Below are 26,423 nucleotides of genomic sequence, written 5' to 3'. Positions count from 1 at the left end.
ACAGATCAAGATTAATTCAAGCAGTTTCCTTAAATGATTCTTAACCAATGTCTTAAATGAATGTTGTATTTATTACACAGGGAGCAGTTTGTACAATGTGATCTGTGATCAAACCCAATCTGTAGTGTTGTATGTACAGCACCATAAACCAAATAACGCTGCATCATCCCCTGCCTCCCTGTCACTCCATTTCAGGTCAGGCTGTGCTGAGTGTGAAGGGAAGGTCAGTGTGATATTTAGGCTTGATGATGTACAAGGCTCTGTCTTCAACTACATGACACCCAGCAACAGAGTCATGGCAGAATATCCCCCTATCACTCAAAAGTGGACGATGACTCATGCAGAGGCAGACACAAAAATCGTCACCTTCGGTGAAATAAAGAGAGAAGTCTGAGAAAGTCTAATAAATACCAGCAGAGCACTGCAGCCCTCGAGGAGCACGGATGACACGTCAGTCGCATTGAATTCCTAATTCCCTCTTCCAAGAGCTGGCACTGTCAGAGCCTGTAAATGTAAAAGATGTATTTAAATAAGGGAAGACATTCTGTGGAAAACAACTTAAATCTATTGTCCTTCCAAGCTTGAAAACTTGTCCCACTCGTATCTATTTGGCTTTACTATCCATGCTGCACTGCATTAATCACAGTTATGAAATATTAACAAAATGCAATTTAATAATGGACCAAAAGGTTAATCCATTCTCATACAGAGTGCACTCCGATAATGCAGATCCTTTCTGATGTCATTAGATTATTAAAACCATAATGGATCAATTTTCATGGAGGAAAAAACACAATATCCTGGAAATGACTACATTAAAATGTGAGAACATAAAACATCTATCCAACAGGCAAGAGAAAATGATCAAAATCATAATAATAATGTAATGATGTACAAATAATAATGTATAATTGACACAGAAAGTGTGAGTGTCTCTGTGTGTGTGTGTGTGTGTGTGTGTGTCCTACCATGTCCCCTGGGATAGACTCCATGTTCCCTGCGACACTGTGTAGTATATGCAGTACAGAATATGGATAGATAGATAATTCACAAGGAAAAAATTTAAGTCACAAAAATTATTATTATTTTATTGCATAATATTGTCTATAATAAGTTTTCATCATCCACCCTAACCATAATTTGCTGTTATTTTCATTCACACACACACACACACACACACACACACACACACACATATATATATATATATAGGCCACATCCAACAACTTACAGGACTTAAAGGGTCTGCTGCTAACATCTAGTGGAGTCCATGCCTCGATGGATCAGGACTGTTTGGCAGCAAATGGGGGACCAACACAATATTATGCTCATAATGTTATGCCTGACTGGTGTATATACATATAGAGTCAGGTTTATGTTCTTCTGTAGCTGTTGTTATGAGCTGTAGTTATAGTGCTCCAACAACTCCATTACTCCAGTGTATCCAGTGTACAGATGGACCTGTTTTGTTCATATGGAGAGAACAGAGGTCGGAAGCCTGACCCAGTCTCTAACAGAACCAGTACCAGCTGCACTTCTCTGATTATGTGTCTCAAAGGACAAACAGGCCAGAAGGCCACCCAGAGGCTTCCATATGGCAACCAACCGCTCTATATGAGGGGTATTTCTGACCCTGAATAGTTTTTGCCCTCCTTTGACTTTGAGCAATGATCCGCTTTACTGTTGTCTTCAGATATGGGTGTAGTGTGGTCTCCTTTGTTGTTGTGCTGGAACTGGGGTAGACGACTCCACACAATAATCCATTCACAGTAATAATCCCCAGACCAGCTCTCAGTGCTTGCTTTTTCTCTTGAGCCTATGGTTTATGCACCACCATACTGTAGCTTGCTAATTTGCCAAGTTATACTTTATTTTTAAATGTAGTGAAGACAGTGAGTATCAACTACTACTGATATTAGTTATTACACCTGTAGTTACTGATACTTCAGCACTGTTGAATGCTCGCTTCTGATGAATCAGGTGATTTATATTTATATTTGCTACAACAGCATGGGTCAGATATCATATCCAGCTGCAAGCTTTATATTGATCTCATCATCTTATCATCAATTACACAGGGACTTCTATGATGGATGTATCACATGAACAGATTTTAAAGTGTCTATTTGTGATTTTTTTTGGGGGGGGGGAGCTGTTTATTTATCAGGTTTTCTTTAAAAATTGCAGTTTCAGAATCAGAGGTAAACTATAACTTTAAGCTTTCTGACAGTCACTGGGACAGAGTTTTGTGGTTTATTTGTAACGAGAGAGAGAGAGAGAGAGAGAGAGAGAGACACACTCGTATGGTTGTAGTCTGTGTGATCAGTGCATAGAGAGAGCTACTGAAGCGCGCACACACACACACACACACACACACACACACACAGAGGCCAGCGAGGAGATGACTGTGTATAGCTGCAATGACATACATGAAACACAGAACTTGTTTTTCATATATTCCATAACATTAATGACCATAAACAGATTTTTAGAAAACAAAAAAATACAACACAATTCTTTAATGAATAAAAGACTGTTATTCATCAATTTGTGTTAAATAGGATGAAAATGCATGCCATGGTTTACTTTTACAGGAAATCAATGCTGGTTATGTAATGCATTACTCCACACCATCAATTCTTTGTTCAATTTCAGTCTGGGTTTTGTGTTTGGGAATCTCTCATTATGGAAAGTCTCGTTCTTTAAATAAAGACTGGTCTGTATTTTGTGATAATTTAACTCTACTTAAAATGAGTGTCTGTGAAGCTTGTTTTATAGGGTAATGGGTTCATGGCTGGAAAAACAAATGATCAAATTGATTAAAATGGATGTACACAGAGTGTGGTGTGTGTGTGTGTGTGTGTGTGTGCATGTTTGTGATGGATATATAGACTTGTGCTACCTACTTGTGTACACTCCTACACAGACCCAGTGCAAATATAATAGGTAGTACAAAAAGTGGCAGGTGAAATCATAATAAATTGTAATAAATGTATGCAGTCATAAAGTGACATACAGGGATACTCATATTCTTTAAATTATTAATGAATTATTTACTGTTTTTAAGGTGCCACAATAATATCTCATTTATTACAAATACCAAAATCATCACACTGGAATTTTAAGCCTCCTGGAAATATATCTATAGCTCTCTGAAATCATGTTGCTGGAAAAAGATGTATCAAATTGATTAAAAGGGATGTACAATGAGTGTGTGTGTGTGTGTGTGTGTGTGGTCGGGGGCTGGATTGAATGGAAACAGGGTCAGTGAGCGGAGGCTGGTTATCAGAGCAGAGAGACAGAAGGCAGTTTGCTGTAGGCAGGGGAAGCAGTGTCTCTCTCTCTCTCTCTCTCTCTCTCTCTCTCTCTATCTCTCTATCTCTTTCTCTCTCTCTCTCAACTTTCCCGCACACTGCCATCAAAACTGCAATCTCGTACACTCTGCCTGTCTCTCATTCACTTAGTATCTCTCTCTTGCACATTTCATCTTTTCACCATCATTTCAAGGTTAACCGTATGGAGTCAAGGCATCATGGATACCGTCATTTTAATGCCAGGTAAGGATATTTGACTATTTCTTAAGATTTATCGTTCGTCATGTTGTCCCCCAGAATGGTGTGTGTCATTCATGTTGTGTTATTCTGCACGTTGGTGGACTCTCTTGCTTAAGTATCTTCATACATAATTCTTTCATCAACTTATTTTTTATAAGTTTTGCTTTGTTTTCTGTTTACGTGACCTTTTAGCTTTGTGTATTTCTTTTAAACATTTTCTTCTACCTATCTAATTCCATTGACATCTGACATCCTTGCTCTGTCTGCAGTGTGCTGCTTAATAACCCTTAATATGTCTAGCTGGAGTAATTGGTGCCTTCCATTTCAATTTATTTGACATTTCTTACTACTTTGCACTGTAGATGACTTTAGGCAATACGGTGGTTCTCGTCTTCCATACCTGCACTTTATCTAAACAGTAAACAGCCTCTTTTTCTTCTCGAAACAGAATCGCCACAGGAGCTTTATGTACTGTGACGTGAGAGACCTGAAGTTATTTTTTCCATTTGAGGTCCACTCCATCTGAAGTCTATCCTGAGGTTATAAAAACAAATATAACTGAATTCAAAGGAATTGAGAGAGAAACACCAAGGAGCACCGACCTTGAGTCAAGAAACATTTCAAGAGATTTGCTTTAACAGGAAGTCAGAATATATAAGTTTCAATTTTCAAATTTATTGCCATTTGCCAGAGGCCGAAAAAGTCGAATTTGTGCCTGTTTTGTTGTGGTCCATGTTCAACATTGAATATCTTTGTCATGTCACACTCCGTAGTGGTGATTAGTGGCTCGTAGGACAGTAGACACTCTGTACTTTAAGAATTTGTAGCTTTGTAAGTATTTATGAGTTTACTTACTAAGGGGCAATATATATATATTAGAGAGAACTAAATATATATAGAGAGAGAACTAAAATTCGATTCAACCACTAAAATTCTGTGTAAGGTTATCCCAACAGAGGTAATAATGTCTCACAGTGAAAGCCAACAGTGTCCTGACTAATTGTATATCAGACTTGCTGTGATAAAATTATTGATTTCTTTATACTAATTGGGAACTTTGGAAAAGGGGAAAATGCCTATATAGATTGGAATTCTTGTGCTACATACTTGAATACACTCCTACCCAGACACAGTATTTACACAGTAAGTTATACAAAAAGTACCTAAAGTAAGCAGGTGACATAATAATAAATTGTAATGAATGTTTGCAGTCATAAATTGACATAGTGGAATATTCCCATTCAGTACACATACAGTACTTTAAATTATTGATGTATTATACACCAAATCAGCCATAACATTATGACCACCTGCCTAATATTGCATTGGTCCCCCTTCTGCTGCCAAAACAGCCCTGACCCATTTTGCACTGTGTATTCTGACACCTTTCTTTCAGAACCAGCATTAACTTCTTCAGCAATTTGAGTAACAGTAGCTCGTCTGTTGGATCGGATCACATGGTCCAGCCTTCGCTCCCCACGTGCATCAATGAGCCTTGGCCGCCCATGACCCTGTCACCGGTTCACCACTGTTCCTTCCTTGGACCACTTTTGATAGATACTGACCACTGCAGACCGGGAACACCCCACAAGAGCTGCAGTTTTGGAGATGCTCTGATCGGGTCATCTAGCCATCACATTTTGGCCCTTCATCAAACTCTCTTGCCCATGTTTCCTATTTCTAACATCAAATTTGAGGACAAAATGTTCACCTGCTGCCTAATATATCCCACCCACTAACAGGTGCCATGATGAGGAGATAATCAGTCTTATTCACACCTGATTGGTGTACACTATTTTTAAGTTCCAGCTATGATAAAGGATGTTCTATCACTTGTTAACCAAACTAATTCATTACAAATACTGTAATAATCTCACTGGAATATTCACCCTAGTGGACATATATCTATAGCTGTCTGAAATCATGTTGTTTTTCTCCCCTGTCTCTCCTTCCCTACTATAGTCTTTCAGTGCCATTCCTGGCCTGTGTGAATTCCTCCCATCAGGAAGGTGTGCCGAATCCAAGCTATGCAGCATCTCTGGGCTCCGGCCGGGTGTTACTCCAGGAGCTTCTCTGGCAGTTCGAGCAGAGAGAGTGTCCAGTTCTTGAGGAAGAGCACCCCCGTTGCTCTCACGGTGCTCTAGGATATCGCTGGCCTCTCACCCGGGACAACTTGCTTGCTCTGATCCCAGCGTCTGAGTGCAGACTGCTAGAACGACTCTGTGCCCGAATTCCACCATCGCACACAGCCACTGTACTCTTCAGGTATGTAGACGTGTAGGTGTGTGTGTTCATGTGATAGCGACTGATCATTAGTGTGTATGTTTTTATTACCTCTTTCAAGGTTCCGTGAGATTTTGGCTCACAATTATGTCGTTCCCTGGGAGCTCGTGTGCATCTTCAAACAGGTGCTGAAGGACTTCCTGAGAAGGCAGGAAGAGGTGGGATACAGAAGGACTTTCCCTCCAGCTCCACCAATGCTACTTCCTGTTTCTCTTCCTCCTGCAGACATCGACACTCGTGAAGAAAAGAATAGAAGCTTGTCTTCTCTGGAAGGGGAAGAAAAGCGTCGAGAGGAGATTCCTACTATATCCAGCTATGTAGACAAGCATTTACATAATGCTTGTTCATATACGGTCCATAGGGACTGCCTTCCCTACTGTCGCTCCTTTCCCTATGACTAGCCTGAGGCTTAGAGTGACAAACTGTGAAGGCCAGAAATAGCTCCGAGACACCCCAGTGACCACAGTGTCCTTCCCAAAGGCAAAAAACTTCCCCTGGAAACAAACAGGACAGCACTAGTGAGACCTGGGTTTGAGTCGTTACAAGAGTTTTTATGGGTCAAGGAAAGTGCTTGGACTAAGCTGGATCTTGACTAAGACAAGTCTTAAATACACAATACTGTGAGCTCATTGAGTGACTTTCAAGTTTACCAGTCAGTTCGTAATGATTTATTCAATTTCTGCTCATAAACTACATTGGAATTCCCAAATACTGATATATTATGTTCTTTTTGTCTGTTTACTACTCAGTAAGACTTTCACTTGCAACACCACATTTATACAAAAATCCTCTCGACATCATGAGCCATAGAAACTCAGTAAGCACACAGCTGCAAAGCAACTTACACAGACTAATCTTTGCCCTTTTTCTCCGTTATATTTTTGGATTATGAAGCATAGATTAGCCTGAGGGGAGAGAGGAGCACGGCTCTCTGTACGCTTCAGTAGCTCTCTCTATGCACTGATCACACAGACTACAATCATACGTGTGTGTGTGTGTGTGTGTGTGTGTGTGTGCATCAATTAGTTAATATGTATTCCCTTCTTTATGTCAGAGGTAGCTGGTTTATGTCATGCTAAAAAGGAGAACAAGAATAAACTACAAATCTTTTTCCCATAAAGAAGCAGCTGAGCCAAACTGTTTTGGGGTTTTTTTTTAACGTAGCACTGCTGTTACACAAATGGCCTTCCTTCAAGGTTTTCCTTTATATAACTGTCCTTCTTTAGAAATGGATCACAGACTAATTATTGCCCTTATAGCCTTCAGCCAAATGTTGCTATGCGTTATGACATTCCTAAGATTTGTAATCTGTCAGATGTTTAATATATGTTTAACTGAATAACTGGCAATAAAATGAAATAAAAGAAAAATAAAATGTCAAATTACTTGTCGCACTCTTTTAATTTGTCAGAATTATTCTTATTTCATAAGATTTCAGCAAACAATGCCATCTTCTGGCTGAGGGGCAGTACGATTATATTTTTAATAAATAAATAAATAAATAAATAAGTTGAATATATAAATAAAATTTATGCCCTAACAGATAGCTCAAGTGTGTTAATAGGTAAATAATAAATGATTGAACTGTGTATGCATAAAACGCCACATAACATCAAACGACTTCATGAATCATGCACTTTTACGAATGCAGACCTTTATTTTGACGTGATGCCTGCACTAATATACCGGAAGTCTAGTTTGCACTTCCGTTTCTCTGTGCGTCTCCTGTCGCGAGCTAGCATTCAGATTGGACAGTGACCTTCTCCGGGTGATCCGCAGCTTTTACAGTTTAGAGGTGAGTGATGAGATTTTAGTCTCAGAACAGGTTTATAAGATAATAAACTAAAATATTATACAAATAAGAGTTGTGCAATTCTCCTGTCTGGAGGAATCAATATATTACTAATGTTTCTTTGTAAAGTTTAGGCCTTAGCCGAGTGACACTAAGGCTAATGAACCGTGTGCGTGAATGATAGCTCGTTTTTTCTGAAGTCTGAGATTAAGAAATTATCCAAAAGCTGTTTTAACAGATTAAATCAGCAATTAATCTGAATACAGTAGTTGTTTTATAGATTATTTGCAGATTATTAATCGGTATCAAATTGTTTTTTTCCCCACCCGTATTTCGTCAGATTCCGCCCTCTGCGCCATGATTGGCTAGAGCCGTCCCATGTCCTCAATTATGATTGGTTAATCAAACCTTCACCCTGATTGACCAGCCTGATAACCAAACGTAGCACGCGAGCTCATTACGGGTGGGCAAAAAAAAACAAACGCCAAATGCATATCTTGTTCTTAAAAGTGCAGTAGTCGATACTGTTTACTTTTTAGGTGAAATATCGTGAAAACGTGAAAGTAATAGTTTACTTATTAATGTTTAATAGCCATTGTCTTAGAACAGGTGTGTGTTTTTCTTGGGCTCTTGCCAGTCATTTTATAGATATTTATAGAAAGTATATAGACCACGCCCCATTACATCCTCATAAAAATATATAAAGAGTGTGTATGTGTTTGTCCATTTGTGTGTTTCTTTCGTGATCATTAGATGGCCGGAGGTGTGTTTGGAGCCTGGTGGTCCCGAGTTGGCCCATACTACACCAAGGCGTACCAGGAGGTCTGGGTTGGCCTGGGAATCATGACTTACCTTTACTACAAAGTCTCCTATGGAGGTAGGCTCTCATCGTATACCATAGATGAAATTTGCTTTTATCACTTGCATTCTGTCAGTCTCACAATGTGACTGATTTATTTTTATTTTTGTATTAAAAATATTTTTCTTTTTTCTTGTAGGAAAGAAAGCAGTGAAGTCTAGTAAGTACTTCTCTGTTTAAAAAATTCCATATTGAGGCAACATATTTATATCGGACATGACCTTCAGTATCGTCAAATCAGTTATTGGAAGAGTCATCGTGTGTCTTATGTGGGCAAATATTTTGTATCTGAAATGAGGTCACCTTGTAAAATGCGAGTATTGAAGAGAGAGTTTGTGCCAAAATGAGATTTACACAACTTTCCTGTTGAATGCTTAATGAATGAATGAATTATCTAGTTATAAACTAAAAGTAGTTCAAGAATACACCGATCAGCCATAACATTATGGACACTTGACAGGTGAAGTGAATAACACTGATGATCTCCTCATCATGGCACCTGTTAGTGGGTGGGATATATTAGGCAGCAAGTGAACATTTTGTCCTCAAAGTTGATGTGTTAGAAGCAGGAAAAATGGGCAAGTGTAAGGATTTGAGCGAATTTGACCAAGGGCCATATTGTAATGGGTAGAAGACTGGAGCAGAGCATCTCCAAAACTGTTGTGGAGTGTTCCCGGTCTGCAGTGGTCAGTATCTATCAAAAGTGGTCCAAGGAAGGAACAGTGGTGAACAGGTGACAGGGTCATGGGTGGCCAAGGCTCATTGATGCACGTGGGGAGAGAAGGCTGGCCCGTGTGATCCGATCCTACAGACGAGCTACTGTTGCTCAAATTTCTGATGAAGTTAATGCTGGTTCTGATAGAAAGGTGTCAGAATACACAGTGCATGATGGGTCAGGGCTGTTTTGGCAGCAAAAGGGGAACCAACACAATATTAAGCAAGTGGTCATAATGTTATGCCTGGTCGGTGTACATCGTTTGGCTAATTGAAACTTTTTCTACTTAGTTTGTCATTGAACATCTAAAATCAGACCTTGTGTCTTTTTGTGGCTCCAATCTGAATAAAGATATTTGGAGCATTAGATGGTTACTATTTGTGTATTGTAATAGATACAAATACTGTCTGTATTGTAGTGTACACACAAATATCCTAATATTTGATGTAGTTGACTTTAGTTTATTCTGTTTTACACTGGATAAGTTCTAAACCATTGATGAAATAATAGTGACTGGTTGTTCAGGCCACTATTATAGAAGCTGAATGTTTTTCCAAAACCTGTCTTGAAAACTTATATCTCAGTATTACTGATAAAGCTGGTATCTTCTTTAAAAACTATACTGCTATTAAATTCTTATACTGACCTGGCATGTGTAGGTTTAATCAGTTTAATTATAGAGTTTTGAGAAATGGAGGAAGATGTTTGTCTGCTTCAAAAAAAACCTAAGAGAAACTCTTTCCATTCTGTATTGTCGTCTCCTCATGTTTTATTATAGCACGTAGATTTGTAGATTCTACAGATTCAGAGTGTTGTGATTGTGTCTTATTTCCTTGTTCTTGATTTCTTTTTTTTTTCTCTCTATTAGAGTCTGACCACTCACACTGACCGGACCACCATGCAATGTGACCATCCCCTGCTCCCTTGTGTAAATCTCCCCCAGAAGAGCTTCACTGACTCCAGGATGTTTATCTGTTTGTGAAATGAATAAATGCTCTGTTTGAAATACCTGTACAATCTGTGTGGTCTGCTCAGTTTTATTTGCCACATGTTCTTGTGATGCTTTTCAATACACTGAGTGCAAGTGATTTTTTATAAATATGGACTGTAGTGTTAGAAGTGCACTTTGGCTTGTAATGTTATTACACAGCCTGGCTTACAAATCTAATTAAACCATATAACTATCCTCAAAAATCTGCACTGCACTGACCATTTCACCAAACACTGTTTAATATTGACCAAGTAAAGCGTATCCTGTAGGACATCTAGAAATGCCAGACACAAGAAATATCAAGTTTACACTGTGATATAGATTAGATAAATTAGTAAGTAGCCTACTGACTCATCTGTACATGATGCTTTGTACACTTCTTTCAATTTACAAGACAAAATGCACATTGTGCAATTAAAAGTATACACTGATCAGGCATAACATTATGAGCAGTGAGAGGTGAAGTGAATAAGACTGATTATCTCCTCATCATGGCACCTGTTAGTGGGTGGGATATATTAGGCAGCAAGTGAACATTTTGTCAACAAGTTGATGTGTTAGAAGCAGGAAAAATGTGCAAGCGTAAGGATTTGAGCGAGTTTGACAAGGACCAAATTGTGATAGCTAGACGACTGGATCAGAGCATCTCCAAAACTGCAGCTCTTGTAGGTGGTTCCCAGTCTGCAGTGGTCAGTATCTATCAAAAGTGCTCCAAGTAAGGAACAGCGGTGATCCGATCTAACAGACGAGGTACTGTTGCTCAAATTGCTGAAAAAGTTAATGCTGGTTCCGAGAGAAAGGTGTCAGAATACATAGTACATGATGGGTCAGGGCTGTTTTGGTAGCAAAAAGGGGACCACCACAATATTAGGCAGGTGGTCATAATGTGCCTGGTCAGTGTATAAACAGTTTCAGAGAAAACGGATAGATCTGATCACATGCATGGTACACCTTCACAAGTGGCAGTTCACAAAAACTTGACTTTCAACAAGAAAGTTATGTTCAGTATGTTCATTAATAATAATAAAAAAAACAGCATCTTCCCTACACTGTAAACACTAACTACCCCTTTGTATGAAGATACAGGTGTTCCTAATAAAGTGGACCTGTCCTGAAAATTGCAGTGCTGTGCCTTTTCTAACACACCACTTCAGATCAGGAATGGTTGTTAGTTAGTTGATTAACTAGAATAGGTGTGTTAGATCAATGGAAACACTGAAATGTTTACGATATCAAAATCATTACCCTTCTAAGCTGTCAATCAACTTGCCAGCCACGCCCTATCTCCACATGTATCCAGCCACTAGAGGGAAGTCGAGTCACTCTTTTCAACTACTGACAGCATTACATTTACATTTACACTTTCATGTTACCTATGTTATTAAATATATTTATAATGAAATAAAATATGTTTATAATGAAATATTTGTTGTGTGTTCAGAGATTCAGAGAAGTTGCTGTATTTTTGTTATTGCCATGAGAAGCCCCACACTGACGTCACAGCGGGACATTGCTCACAAGGTTATGATGGTGTGTACTAGGAGGGAAATAAATCAAACAATCTGAAACATAAGAGATAAGGGTCTGGTGTTGCTATTGGTTGTGAAAACAAAAGAGGAAGTGCTTTTAGTAATGTAGACTGGGAAAGTGAAAATAGACCAACATGTCTTTGAAAGCCAAACAAAAAATAATTACAACTCAAAGAATTTAATACAAATTTAAAGAATTAAATCAGAAAATAAATCTTTGCACAGCTGAAGATCACATAAATTATACATATTTACACAGATTAGGCATAACATTATGAGCACTGAGAGGTGAAGTAAATAACACTGATTATCTCCTCATCATGGCACCTGTTAGTTGGTGGGATATATTAGGCAGCAATGTGTTAGAAGCAGGAAAAATGGACAAGTGTAAGGATTTGAGCAATGGACCAAATTGTGCTGGCTAGATGACTGGATGAGAGTATCTCCACAACTGCAGCTCTTGTGGGGTGTTCCCGGTCTGCAGTGGTCAGTATCTATCAAAGTGGTCCATGGAAGGAACAGTGGCAAACCAGCAACAGGGTCATGGGTCGCCAAGGCTCACTGATGCACTTGGGGGGCGAAGGCTGGCCCATGTGATCCGATCCAACAGACGAGCTACTGTTGCTCAAATTGCTGAAGACGTTAATGCTGGTTCTGATAGAAAGGTGTCAGGATACACAGTACATGACGGGTCAGGGCTGTTTTGGCAGCAAAAGGGGGACCAACACAATATTAGGCAGGTGGTCATAATGTTATGCCTGATTGGTGTATATTGTAAGTTAGGTCTATTTTCATTTAATAACATATGTAGTATGGTGCATTTTGGAAACAGCACAAACTTTTCCATGTATAGTACTGACCCTAATACACCATTTTTTTTTACGTAAGGTTGATGATGATGATGATGACGATGATGAACTATTCCTTAAGGTGCACTATGTGAAAATATGGTATGTATTTCTACAGGATTGCCTCTATATGTGTTATAAAGGCTCGCTATAAATTTGTTATCATTTTGTGAAACAACTTCAATTTTAGTGTCCTTGTGTCAAATTTATTTGATTAGTCAGAGTGTATTTAAATTAGTGGTCAGGTCTTATGTGTTTTTATTAAATTTATTTATTTATTTATTTATTTGTAAAATATAGACCTAGTAAAATTGAGGAGTTAACTCTCAGCGATGGTCCCGAGCTTGTATAAAATGGAAGGGCTGCATCAGGAAGGGCATCCAGTGTAAAACCTGCACCAAATCAAAATATATGGATCAGACTTCAAACAGCGACCACAAACAGAGAGCAGCCGAAGGACAACAACAACAACAACAACAACATAGACTTATTAAAATGATATTAAACAGTGTATGTCATTGTCTAATAAACTGCATTCATACATTCATTACTCAATTGGTTTATATTCTGAATCATTAATTAAAAGTCTTTTATTTTAATCATGGTGTAATTTTGTATTCCTTAACACTGTTTAACGTACAGGGGTTGGACAATGAAACTGAAACACTGGCCAATTTAGTGTTTCATGGCTAAATTTGACCAGCCTGGTGGCCAATCTTCATTGATTGCACATTCCACCAGTAAGAGCAGAGTGTGAAGGTTTAATTAGCAGAGTAATAGCACAGTTTTGCTTAAAATATTGCAATGCACACAACATTATGGGTGACATATCAGAGTTCAAAAGAGGACAAATTGTTGGTTCACGTCTCGCTGGCGCATCTGTGACTAAGACAGCAAGTCTTTGTGATGTATCAAGAGCCACGGTATCCAGGGTAATGTCAGCATACCACCAAGAAGGACGAACCACATCCAACAGGAGTAACTGTGGACGCAAGAGGAAGCTGTCTGAAAGGGATGTCCGGGTGCTAACCCGGATTGTATCCAAAAAACATAAAACCACAGCTGCCCAACTCACTGCAGAATTAAATGTGCACCTCAACTCTCCTGTTTCCACCAAAACTGTCCGTCAGGAGCTCCACAGGGTCAATGTACATGGCCGGGCTGCTATAGCCAAACCTTTGGTCACTCGTGCCAATGCCAAATGTCAGTTTCAATGGTGCCAGCAGCGAAAATCTTGGGCTGTGGGCAATGTGAAACATGTATTGTTCTCTGATGAGTCCACCTTCACTGTCTTTCCCACATCCGGGAGAGTTACGTGGTGGAGAAGCCCCAAAGAAGCGTACCACCCAGACTCTTGCATGCACAGAGTGAAGCATGGGGGTGGATCAGTGATGGTTTGGGCTGCAATATCATGGCATTCCCTAGGCCCAATACTTGTGCTAGATGGGCGCGTCACTGCCAAGGACTACCGAACCATTCTGGAGGACCATGTGCACCCAATGGTTTAAACATTGTATCCTGAAGGTGGTGCCATGTATCAGGATGATAATGCACCAATACACACAGTAAGACTGGTGACAGAGTGGTTTGATGAACATGAAAGTGAAGTTGAACATCTCCCATGGCCTGCACAGTCACCAGATCTAAATATTATTGAGCCACTTTGGGGTGTTTTGGAGGAGCGAGTCAGGAAACGTTTTCCTCCACCAGCATCACGTAGTGACCTGGCCACTATTCTGCAAGAAGAATGGCTCAAAATCCCTCTGGCCACTGTGCAGGACCTGTATCTGTCATTCCCAAGACGAATTGATGCTGTATTGGCCGCAAAAGGAGGCCCTACACCATACTAATGAATTATTGTGGTCTAAAACCAGGCGTTTCAGTTTCATTGTCCAACCCCTGTATGTGTTCTGTTCAAGCAAAAGATTCAATTAGGCAGCTGAAACAGTAAGGAATATTTGAGATGACCAGCATTACATATTTTCTGGAAACATTACAGACAGACTGCAATGTCTTGTTTAAACCAATGTTCAAAGAATTTAACATTTACAAATTCAAATTATTTAATCAGAAAATAAATCATTACACAGCTCAAAATCACATAAACAATAAATATTTACACCGATCATAACATTATGAGCAGTGACAGGTGAAAAGAATAACACTGTTTATCTCCTCATCATGGCACCTGTTAGTGGGTGGGATATATTAGGCAGCAAGTGAACATTTTGTCCTCAAAGTTGATGTTAGAAGCAGGAAAAATGGACAAGCATAAGGATTTGAGCAAGTTTGACAAGGGCCAAATTGTGATGGCTAGACGACTGGATCAGAGCACCTCCAAAACTGCAGCTCTTGTGGGGTGTTCCCGGTCTGCAGTGGTCAGTATCTATTAAAAGTGGTCCAAGGAAGGAACAGTGGTGCACCGGGGACAGGTTTCTAAGCATTAGGTTTCTAAGCCTTAGCATGTTTCTAAGAATATGTAGAAGAACACAAAGTGCTCAAACAATCATTACAAAAAACAGGTATTTTTTCCAAGTACCCTGCTAAGGCCCACTGATATATGTTGGGAGTGAAGGCTGGCCTGTGTGATCTGATCCAACAGACAAGCTACTGTTGCTCAAATTGCTGAAGAAGTTAATGCTGGTTCTGACAGAAAGGTGTCAGAATACACAGTGCATGACGGGTCAGGTCCAGGTGGGACCACCACGATATTAAGCATAAGTCATAATGTTATGCCTGGCCGTTGTCTATGATTGAAATGACCATAAAAGCTTCTTGACTTGACTACACTATGTATGAATTGGGGGTAGTAGATGCACCAAAAGTCAATTTTTGTGTTCAGAAATTTAGTTGAATGTTCATATGGTTGCATTTATGTATTCTATATTTTGTTGACATAAACAGAACACAACTGTGTGTGTATGTGTGCGTGTGTTAATGTGTGTCTGAGTGTATATATGTATGTATGTATGTATATATACACTATATTGCCAAAAGTATTCGCTCACCCATCCAAATAATCAGAATCAGGTATTCCAATCACTTCCATGGCCACAGGTGTATAAAATCAAGCACCTAGGCATGCAGACTGTTTTTACAAACATTTGTGAAAGAATGTGTCGCTCTCAGGAGCTCAGTGAATTCCAGCGTGGAACTGTGATAGGATGCCACCTGTGCAACAAATCCAGTCGTGAAATTTCCTCGCTCCTAAATATTCCACAGTCAACTGTCAGCTGTATTATAAGAACGTGGAAGTGTTTGGGAACGACAGCAACTCAGCCACGAAGTGGTAGACCACGTAAACTGACGGAGCAGGGTCAGCGGATGCTGAGGCGCATAGTGCGAAGAGGTCGCCAACTTTCTGCAGAGTCAATCGCTACAGACCTCCAAACTTCATGTGGCCTTCAGATTAGCTCAAGAACAGTGCGCAGAGAGCTTCATGGAATGGGTTTCCATGGCCGAGCAGCTGCATCCAAGCCATACATCACCAAGTGCAATGCAAAGCGTCGGATGCAGTGGTGTAAAGCATGCCGCCACTGGACTCTAGAGCAGTGGAGACGCGTTCTCTGGAGTGACGAATCGCGCTTCTCCATCTGGCAATCTGATGGACGAGTCTGGGTTTGGCGGTTGCCAGGAGAACGGTACTTGTCTGACTGCATTGTGCCAAGTGTAAAGTTTGGTGGAGGGGGGGATTATGGTGTGGGGTTGTTTTTCAGGAGCTGGGCTTGGCCCCTTAGTTCCAGTGAAAGGAACTCTGAATGCTTCAGCATACCAAGACATTTTGGACAATTCCATGCTCCCAACTTTGTGGGAACAGTTTGGAGCTGGCCCCTTCCTCTTCCAACATGACTGTGCACCAGTGCACAAAGCAAGGTCCATAAAGACATGGATGACAGAGTCTGGTGTGGATGAACTTGACTGGCCTGCACAGAGTCCTGACCTCAACCCGATAGAACACCTTTGGGATGAATTAGAGCGGAGACTGAGAGCCAGGCCTTCTCGTCCAACATCAGTGTGTGACCTCACAAATGCGCTTCTGGAAGAATGGTGAAAAATTCCCATAAACACACTCCTAAACCTTGTGGACAGCCTTCCCAGAAGAGTTGAAGCTGTTACAGCTGCAAAGGGTGGACCGACGTCATATTGAACCCTATGGATTAGGAATGGGATGTCACTTAAGTTCATATGTGAGTCAAGGCAGGTGAGCGAATACTTTTGGCAATATAGTGTGTGTGTGTGTATGTATGTATGTATGTATATGTGTATGTGTGTGTGTGTATGTATGTATGTATGTATGTGTGTGTGTGTATGCGTATGTATGTATGTGTGTATATGTATGTATGTGTGTGTGTGTGTGTGTGTGTGTGTGTGTGTGTATGCGTATGTATGTATGTGTGTATATGTATGTATGTGTGTGTGTGTGTGTGTGTGTGTGTGTGTGTGTGTGTGTATATGCGTATGTATGTGTATGTATGTATGTATGTATGTATGTATGTGTGTGTGTGTATGCGTATGTATGTATGCGTGTATATGTATGTATGTGTGTGTGTGTGTGTGTGTGTGTGTGTGTGTATGTATATGCGTATGTATGTATGTATGTGTATGTGTGTGTGTGTATGCGTATGTATGTATGTGTGTATATGTATGTGTATGTGTGTGTGTATATGTATGTGTATGTGTATGTGTGTGTGCTGTAATGCGACCTGCTCCCTGGCCGCTCCACATTCCTGGCGTTCCTCACAGACGTGCCCTGACATCATTTACTACACTAACAAACCAATGTTCTGTAATTAACTCTGCGGCTCCTACACACTTCCTCTGGAAATAACTCATTTCTGGTGTTTTTATTCCGAAGATATCTTTTATAGTAGACCAAAGACAGCGTGTTTTTTTTATTTTCTTTTATTTTTTTAGTGAAACTCTGCATGTTTGCTGGCAAAGCCCTTGCTAGTTGGCTGCTAGCGTGCTGCTGCTCTCCGTCTGGAAAACCCTGCTGTGCTGCCAGGCGCACTCCATAGCTCGCCTTCCTCCTTCACCACAAGGGTTTTTGGTGTTTAAACGGATTATTCCGTGTCTTCGCCTGACTTGTAAGTAGAGCAGCAAACTTTTGTCTTATTTGGTCGTTTTAGTTCATATTACTTGTCAGCTTTCTAGCTAGGACAGTTGCTACGTAGCTTTAGCTAACTCAGCTCCGTGGTCTCATTAACCCTAATATAATCAGTGTAGTTTTTTAATGTGTGACCTAACGTTGCTTTAAATGGTTTTGCCTTAATGTCTTGGGGTTTAATTCGAGAGACGACCTTATCTAGTTAAAATAACTAGAGGGACAAGTAAGAGCTAGCCGTGTTTGCTAACCCGTTAGCAAACACGAGCACTCATTTAAATGACTGTAATGAGGTTAGGATAGATTAGCTTGACTAGCTGTGACTGCTCAGTTAACTGTTTATAATTTCAGCCTGCACAACAGGACCGTTCTTTTTTGCTGTATAAATTAGTTAAAGATGTAGTTATGTGCTTTTTATTGATTTTCAGGACACTGGTGAGCAGTGCTATGGCCGCTTGTGTACCTCTTCTGTGAGAACAAGTGTCCATGTCAGAAAGGTTTCTAGGGGACATATGAAAACAAACCCCAACGTTATTAGGACGCAAGCCGAGGCCTGATGTTGCTCTGACATCTGAACAAAATGATGCCTGTAAGTATGTTCTCTTGATTGTCCCACCCTGATCCTCCTATAAATAGAGTTCTTCAGAGCCACTTGTCTTAATCACCTGCCTATTGTGAAGCACAGTCATGGAAAAAATGATCCACTGACTCGAAGAATATAAAACATTCACCTTCTTGAATATTTTAGGGGTTATATATCAGGCATAACATTATGACTATCTGCCTAATATTGTGTTGCTGCCAAAATAGCCCTGACCCATCATGTACTGTGTATTCTGATGCGTTTTTATCAGAACCAGCATTAACTTCTTCAGCAGTTTTAGCAACAGTAGCTCGTCTGTTGGATCAGACCACACGGGCCAGCCTCGTGCATCATCGAGCCTTGGCCGCCCATGACCCTGTCACCGGTTCACCACTGTTCCTTCCTTGGAGCACTTTTGATAGATACTGACCACTGCAGACCGGGAACCACCTACAAGAGCTGCAGTTTTGGAGATGCCCTGATCCAGTCGTCTAGCCATTACAATTTGGCCCGTTGTCAAACTCGCTCAAATCCTTACGCTTGCTCGTTGTTTCTGTTTCTAACCTGTCAGTGCTCATAATGTCATGTCTAATGTCTTTTCTTTTTGAATGTCTTTTCTGAGAAGATGGTTGTCAGTTGAGGGCTCTCCTGCATGCATCCAAAGCAGAAAATTTTGTCACTGAGAACATTTTAATCTGAAAAGGAGGCCAGAATACAGTTGTGATTTTAAGCTCCTAGGGAAATGGACTTGCTTTGACCCTCAAGAAGATAAAGAAAGCAACCCCTCTTTCTCCACAAGCACTAATGGCAGTAATTAGTTTTATGGCAGTGACATGAGTGGAGTGTTTTTGGTTAGTCTTAATGGATAGATGATTTCATCAGTCCCAAGTCAGCAGTTAAAGAGGCAGACATTGTCTACTGAGGCTAGAGCTGTTTTTGTTTGGAAAGCCATGAAGCGAGTACACATCTATGTAAAAAACATTAATTCAAGCCCAGCTGTAGTGATATTACCGACTTTCCGTTCTCTTTTTCGGTACGTCTTTTGATGTAGGCTGCGGTTATATATACTGATTGCATAAGAACTGTTTGATATCATGATCTTATGGTGGCAGAATCAGGCTGGGAAACTGCACTATGAATCATGGTTTAATCAATGTGCTACCATTAAACATTAACCATAGTGAATAGTTACCCAAAACTCTCAAAGAAATCATCTTTGTAGCTTTAGTCTTGATCTTAGACACATTCTTATCTCTTGCTCAGGCTGTCTGGATGAAGGAGGTGGTTTACCCTCAGGACCTGCCTAGTATGTGTGTCTTTATCTAGTCTAATGTTTATGGCTTGATGTTCAGGCACCATTCAAATCTGTGTGTTATCTCCTGCCAGCCTAATTGGGAGGATAAAGGCCTGATACAGCCATGCACCAGCAGTACCTCTGGGCTGTTTTTAGGCTTTTAGAAGAATGAAGACTCGAATTCCTAGAAAGTAATTGCTTTGCACACTCGCAAGCATGTTTTGAGCAGGCATGGCAGGGTACTTGGAAAAAATACCTGTTTTTTGTAACGATTGTTTGAGCACTTTGTGTTCTTCTACATATTCTTAGAAACATGCTAAGGCTTAGAAACCTAATGCTTAGAAACCTGTCCCCGGTTCACCACTGTTCCTTCCTTGGACCACTTTTGATAGATACTGACCACTGCAGACCGGGAACACCCCACAAGGTCTGCAGTTTTGGAGATGCTCTGATCCAGTCGTCTAGCCATCACAATTTGGCCCTTGTCAAACTCGCTCAAATCTTCCTCTTTCGCAGAGACTTTCCCACTTGTGGAAAAAAAAAAATGGAATAGCTTTAGCTAAAAGTGCTGTCACTTACTGAAGTCATCATTCATAAAAACACCTTTACTGAAAGCTTCACCAGAGCGAACTATATATATAGATTTTAAATAATTCATTTTTAAATAATAGGGTTTCTATTCAAAATCAGATTATTTTGAGTCTTAAATGATGTGAGCCATATAATTCCCTGTGTATTTAATTATATAAATGATTGCATATTAGATTGAGTGCACTAATATAAAGCTGTGATTTGAATTACAGTTGACAGTAATGTCAGAGCTGCTGTTATAGAAAATTAATCAAAACCTTTTGATTTAATCCGATGTGAGAATTCAGCGGCGCCGTGGTGTAAAGCTCTATTATTAGTTCTATATTTAGGGCAGTGTTTCAGTGTCTGGAGCCCAAACTGTTATGTAGCCTAGATTGTGCCACTTGCTTGGACCTCGAGTAGTTGAATGTAGTTCACCTATATTTGTGTTGTTTTAAAGGCTATGCTAAAACTTGTATTGCTGTAGTTTACTGACCGGATGATCGTTGATAAACAGTCGCTTGAATGCATTATAGGAAGTAAGCTCTCTTCACTGCACCTGTGAGGTTTAATCTAAACAAGATCCAGTCCTGCTCCAGTTGAGTTGGGGTGTGTCCGAGTTCAACATGGGGTCAGTTCTGGACATTGTGTTTCCATCTGCAGCTGGGAAAATGGATGATCTGCCTGATAGGATGCATAAACCCAGAGCTCTGTCCACAGCCTTACTTCATCATTGTTAAAGATAAATCAGAATGATATTGACTTTGCAATATGGGCAGTGCATCATCACAGTATTAGTGTTTGTCAAGTCAATGTGCAAGGGGGATAAACATAGGTTTTGCATGAATATGGTGTTTCCTGTGGGGTAAATGTGTTGATGTTAATATTTATAAGCTAACCGTAGCTTGTTAAATAAATTAGTATTGTATTTTTATTTTATTTTTTTATAACTGATGAAAATAAAAATAACCTAATGTCAGATTACCCCACACGGCACCGTTCAGAAAAAAAAACTTCATAGTAGCTCTGTCACATGCAGCATGACCTAGATTGCTGTCTCGTTCTGGGTATGCAGAGGTGCATGATGGGAAATACCTACATCCCGTATGTTCTGCCTATTAGTTATTTGTCCAGAAAAAGTGGGGAATGTGCAAAAATAAAGGTGGCATTTCCACACACGCATTTAAACCTGGAGACAAAAATAGGAATCCTTTTGTTGAACATGAAAATAATGGGAAGTTCGGCTGATTAAAAAAAAAAATGGTACAGTGCTGCATCTTTGACATATCTGATACCTCATTTACTATAACTGACTACCTACAGTAATGCCACTATATTTTTCTGTTTTGGACCAATTTCTGGATGAGGCTTTCTCTTCCTATTTGTGTTTGCAAAAGGGGAGATTGCAGTTCACCTTCATTTATAAAAGACCTCCTGCAGGTGCTCTAGTGTAGTGGTTCTCACACTGAGGTTTGTGAAGCATAGACTCTGAGCCAGGCCTTCTCGTCCAACATCAGTGCCTGACCTCACAAATGTGCTTCTAGTGGAATGGTCAAAAATTCCCGAAACACACTTGTGGAAAGCCTTTCCAGAAGAGTTGAAGCTATCATAGCTGCAAAGGACGGGCCGACTCCATATTACATTCATGTGCATGTGAGGGCAGACGTCCCAAAACTTTTGGCAATATAGTGTATGTGGAAGAACTGCGTTGCTTGCATGACTGCTTGTTCTTTGCTTCTTATCACAGTGATAGTGAAGAAATCGGATTTGGAAAATTTCTTTAGAATGTCTCCTGTTGTAATGATTTGCTGGCATTTCCGAGCTTTTACACTGAGAATCTGCTGAGCCTTGCTTTAACAAGGAACTGACCGATGGCCGGCCAAATTTGCCAATAAGTGATGAGTTTCCCCCACAGATCTGCCATGCAGGTTAATAAGCACCAAGAGAAAATTGAGTACATCAGATAAATCAGCCCCAGCGCTAACAATTAAAAGTATCTCTCTCAGCATGTTCATACACACACCTCATCAGCAGCAGAGCTTTTTTTGCTTCTCATTCCTGAAGGCATGTTGGGATGGAACCACATTTCATGAGGTGAGGGTGTGTCTGTGGAAAAGGTTTATGACATGACTGTGGAGCTTGTTTTGATCATACGAGTGTGTGGAGGGGAGTGGTTTGTTTTGCAGGGAGCCTGGGTGGTCTGTTTCTGCACCACAGCAGTGTATTATCAGCGTATGTATTGTCTCAGATAGTGCTATATTTCCTTTTCGAGGACATGTGTGTGTTATGTAGATGTGTCATGGGTGTACGAAACAGTTCATTTGTTTTACGTTGTGCCTTCCTTATATTGTTGTGAGATTGCTTTTATTAGTATGTGTGTTAAACACTATGCTAAACCTTTCTCGGAGGTCATGGAGCGAGGGGAGGAATATAAATTCCCTGCTTGAATGGACAATGTCTAGCCAAGAGGTAAATTTGGGGCACAGTTTGAAATGCATTAGGTTGCAAGTGGTAAGAACCTTGAATACATCGCCACACATTACATAATACAAATTGTGGCTTGTCACAATATGGAAATGTAACACTAAGCTCTTCCGGAGTAGTGATCTGTGGCTCTTCACATGTGCATGCGAATGTTTACCCAAGAGTGCAGTGTATTGATGGTATAGCTGCATGTCATGCATGATGTGTCTGGTATAATTAATATTGATTCTCCTGTCCAGTATTTATAAGCTATGGAATATTTTATTGACTCATAGTTTAATCACTGGATGCTTCACAAAAATGATAATTATTAGATGTGGTGTGATGACCTTGTGTGGAGAAATTTTCTAACTCTTGATAACTGTAGATTTGTGAAATGTGTCTCTCTTTTGTACTATTTGTTTAACCTATGTAATGTTCAATTTATTATTGTGTAATAAATCAAATTTAAATAAATTTATACACATTAGCAAGCTAGCTATTAAAATCTCTTTAGCCAGATTGCCTGGTTTATAGCCATGTTTGTTAAACTGTCTCCTTATCTATCTGTGATCTTTGTAGAAAGTTAACCAATTAAATTAGAAATGTTTTGTATCAAAGCATCTTATGATAGGTTTTTGTCATTGTTTTTTTGTTTTGTTTTCACTACTGCCAAGGGTTTTTGCTACATGCCATATATACACTATATAGCCAGTGATTTGTGGACATGCACTTATATTGCCAAATGTTTTGGGACACCCCTCCAAATCATTGAATTCAGGGGTTGGGCTCCAGGACTTCTTGTCCAACATCAGTGACTGATCTCACAAATGTGCTTCTAGTGAAATGCTCAAAAAATCCCACAAACACACTCCTAAACCTTGTGGAAAGCCTTCCCAGAAGAGTTGAAGCTGTTATAGCTGCAAAGGGCAGGCTAACTCCATATTGCATTCATGTGCATGTAAAGGCAGATGTCCCAAAACTTTTGGCAATGTAACGTATATGTTTGTTGAACATCCCATTTCAGATTTATTCCCCCTTTGGTATAACCTTCTGTCTTCTGGGAAGGCTTTCCACTAGATTTTGGTGTGTGGATTTATCCATTTATCCACAAAAGCATTAGTGAGATAAGGTCCTATTGTTGTGGTGAGGAAGTCTGGGGTGCAGTCGGTGTTCCAGTTCATCTCAAAGTTGTTCAGTGGTGTTGTGCTCTGGCCTCTGTGCAGGACACTCAAGTGTTTCCACAGTATCATTGGCAAACCATGGTTTCATGTGTTCATGGAGCTTGCATTGTGCACAGGGGCATTGTCCTGCTGGAACAGGTGTAGACCTCTCAGTTTCAGTGAAAGGACATCGTAATGTTTCAGTGTACAGTGACATTCTGTACCATTGTGTGCTTTCAACCTTGATGTGTGAATGCCCTAGCCATGCCATTTTGATGATCCCTTCTTCTTGACCACAGTGGTTTGTAAAAATGCATGTAACAGTCAGTGAGAAGTTAGGGACGCCTGACCAGGCTGTCAGAATAGTAACTGTTCATGACACTATGCTTTGCTGTGACTTGTGCCCAGCAGCATCAGTGTCACACAGTCAGTCAGCTGGAGTGCTTTCCTCTTTCTGTTCGCGTGGGATTCAGCCAGCCAATAGAGAGTTGGGGACTGAGTGTGCTGGCTAACACGCTGTTGTTGGGGGACTTTGCAGCAGACATGCTCAGCATCTTCCTGATCCTTTGCAACTATTTAATGTGGAATATGTTGACTTTTTGCAGTCTTTGCTTTAAATGTGCAGAGTTCTGAATGTTACATCCATTAAAAAGTGTCCCAAACTGTCCTCTTCATCTCAGGCAGAGAGATTTTGCCATCTCTCATACTGTTTGGCCTTTTGGTGATGTATTTACAAAACTAGAAACTCTGGTGGGAAATGGCTGTGAAAGTTAGACAGTATTGTACCAGGCTTTTATCTCCATTTCGTACCACAAATCAAACATTTGCATTCAAACAAGATTCTGCAACACGAGCTGAGTAACATCATCCTGCTCTGCTTTGCTCGCGGCTCTAAAATGCCACTGTTGGTCTTAACAATTACTTTGAGTTCTTGTTGTCCTCACCTTCCTTCAAAGACCTCATTACACTTTCATTCACTCTCCTTAATGCATCCATCCGAATTGCCGACCTTGATTTAAGGAGCTCCTCAAACCATGAATGCTGGCTCCTGTAAAAATCTTTAATAAGAAAAGAAAGGAAATGCTTATGCATCAACCTTGTACTTTTTAGAGGATTTCTTTCAGATTTAGCAGATTTTATAATTTATCTTTCAAGGTTATTTCCAGCACATTTCATTTGAGATTCCTTCTGATAAAGAGTTTCATTTTTCGTTTTGTTGGTTCACCGTTTTTTGTGGCATCCTGTAAACTAATTTCAAATCAAGATCAGATGAATAGAACAGTGGTTTTTAAACATAAAAAAGGTTTTAACACAGGATATTTGTCTGTAGTTAGACAGTCTAGCAGTGACTGTGTGTGGTATAACACTTGCCAGGACATAGAAGGAACTCGTTGCCAGTTCAGAGCATTAGTATGGCCAGTTATTGGCACCATAGTCCTAACTGCTGTGAATCATTTACACTTGTCTTCAGGAAGCCGATCTCCAAGCCAAGAGGAAAATGCTTTGGGCAAGCGATGTATATGAAAATGTTTTGTGGAGTTAAGCCCCTGCTGGACTTTGAGACTTTAAACATCATCCAAAAATTCTCTTACTCACTGTTTGTATGCAAAGCTAGATATTTTAATTTTGTATATTGTAGAAGAATCATGAGATATTTTTGACTTATGACCCACCCTTTTGGTAAGACAAGTGTGTATGAAATTGTTTGGTCCATCAGACAAGTCCTAAGTGTGTCAGGTGTGTAGGAAACCCTGGATGGCCTGTTTGTCTCAATCATGAACATTCAAGTGCACAGTGGATCTAAAGCGGCATGAAATGTTCTCTCACACAGATTTGGGCAGCGTTAGAGCTACCTCATCTGTGTCCTCTTGGTGCTGTGCTCATCAGACAGATTGTGTAACATGCAGATCACTGCTCTTGCAAGAAGCATCCTTTTGATGCTGAATCTAATTTAGCATTTGTAATTAATACCCATCTGTCTTGGATAAGTCTTTGAAAACCTTGGCTTCATGATTTCTGTCTGATATCTCAGTAAAGACCTGCACGTTATTCAGAAATCCTGCATCAAAAATGTCTGTGCTTTCTGGGCTATTCAATTAGTGTTTATTCAATTAGTGTTTTTTTCTGAAGTTCAGTATTTTCAGTTGTCTGTGTTTTTTGTGATGCATGTGCACCCATGCCCTCTTTTTTTCCATCTGCATGAGGATTAATAATACTTACAGTGCCCAGAATTGTTGCCCTGTAAAAGAACGTGCCAAAATGTATATATTTAAAAGAGTAACCTATGCAAAGTGTTATTAGTGTTTATTTTGTATGCTGCATAATGTCTAAGCAGTTTGGAGAAACTTGTAGAAGGCTCTCGGTGCACTTCTCCATACAAGCTGCTTTAAATTAAGTCTTTATTTGTCATATAAATTACTGCACAATCGCATATCCCATCCTTGGAAGGTTAGGGTCAGAACGCAGGGTCAGTATGGATGCAGTGCCCCTAGAGCAGGGGGTGTCGGGGCCTTGCTCAAGGGCCCAACTGTGAGTCTTAATCACTTGCGCTACCACTCTTTTTGGTTGGGGCTTGGAGATGTCCCTCTTCAGTTCAGACAAGGTTTTCAAGTCCAGAGGCCTTTTTCTCGTTGTCGTCTTCTCCTTCTTCTTGTTGTTCTTGTTCTGTATTTTTA

At 40.1% G+C, this 26,423-nt stretch overlaps 3 protein-coding genes across 5 annotated transcripts in view; all 3 read left to right on the top strand.

Annotated features, from left to right (window-relative positions):
* The first annotated feature begins 3,328 nt into the window (after positions 1-3,328).
* Positions 3,329-7,178, top strand: rd3l (RD3 like). The gene is made up of 3 exons (XM_058378694.1): positions 3,329-3,557; positions 5,517-5,819; positions 5,899-7,178. Exons 1-3 carry the CDS (start codon positions 3,517-3,519, stop codon positions 6,236-6,238), a joined length of 684 nt encoding a protein of 227 aa, XP_058234677.1. The 5' UTR covers positions 3,329-3,516; the 3' UTR covers positions 6,239-7,178.
* Positions 7,179-7,506: 328 nt separating this feature from the next.
* atp5mj (ATP synthase membrane subunit j) lies at positions 7,507-10,220 on the top strand. The gene is made up of 4 exons (XM_058378552.1): positions 7,507-7,632; positions 8,383-8,506; positions 8,628-8,648; positions 10,072-10,220. Exons 2-4 carry the CDS (start codon positions 8,383-8,385, stop codon positions 10,089-10,091), a joined length of 165 nt encoding a protein of 54 aa, XP_058234535.1. The 5' UTR covers positions 7,507-7,632; the 3' UTR covers positions 10,092-10,220.
* A 7,068-nt stretch (positions 10,221-17,288) lies between these two features.
* Positions 17,289-26,423, top strand: part of ppp1r13bb (protein phosphatase 1, regulatory subunit 13Bb) — a 38,487-nt gene continuing 29,352 nt past the window's right edge. For 2 of the 3 annotated variants that reach the window (XM_058378930.1, XM_058378929.1), the window contains exons 1-2: positions 17,289-17,658; positions 18,104-18,264. In XM_058378930.1, the coding sequence (XP_058234913.1) occupies positions 18,256-18,264 (9 nt within the window). In that variant the 5' untranslated portion in view covers positions 17,289-17,658; positions 18,104-18,255. The remainder of the gene's footprint in view (positions 17,659-18,103; positions 18,265-26,423) is intronic. The other variant, XM_058378931.1, reaches the window with a different exon arrangement.

The sequence above is a fragment of the Hemibagrus wyckioides genome, linkage group LG25, assembly GCF_019097595.1.
Source record: "Hemibagrus wyckioides isolate EC202008001 linkage group LG25, SWU_Hwy_1.0, whole genome shotgun sequence".
In the NCBI taxonomy this organism is placed as follows: domain Eukaryota; kingdom Metazoa; phylum Chordata; class Actinopteri; order Siluriformes; family Bagridae; genus Hemibagrus; species Hemibagrus wyckioides.
This window is presented reverse-complemented; position numbering and strand designations above follow the sequence as displayed.

Bases quoted from the DNA above. Each gene is read 5' to 3' on its own strand.
- rd3l (XM_058378694.1), top strand. From the start codon at position 3,517: ATGGAGTCAAGGCATCATGGATACCGTCATTTTAATGCCAG. The intron at 3,558-5,516 runs GTAAGGATATTT...TCCCTACTATAG, and splicing joins TACCGTCATTTTAATGCCAG to TCTTTCAGTGCCATTCCTGG. The intron at 5,820-5,898 runs GTATGTAGACGT...ACCTCTTTCAAG, and splicing joins ACAGCCACTGTACTCTTCAG to GTTCCGTGAGATTTTGGCTC.
- atp5mj (XM_058378552.1), top strand. From the start codon at position 8,383: ATGGCCGGAGGTGTGTTTGGAGCCTGGTGGTCCCGAGTTGGCCCATAC. The intron at 8,507-8,627 runs GTAGGCTCTCAT...TTTTTCTTGTAG, and splicing joins CTACAAAGTCTCCTATGGAG to GAAAGAAAGCAGTGAAGTCT. The intron at 8,649-10,071 runs GTAAGTACTTCT...TCTCTCTATTAG, and splicing joins AAAGAAAGCAGTGAAGTCTA to AGTCTGACCACTCACACTGA.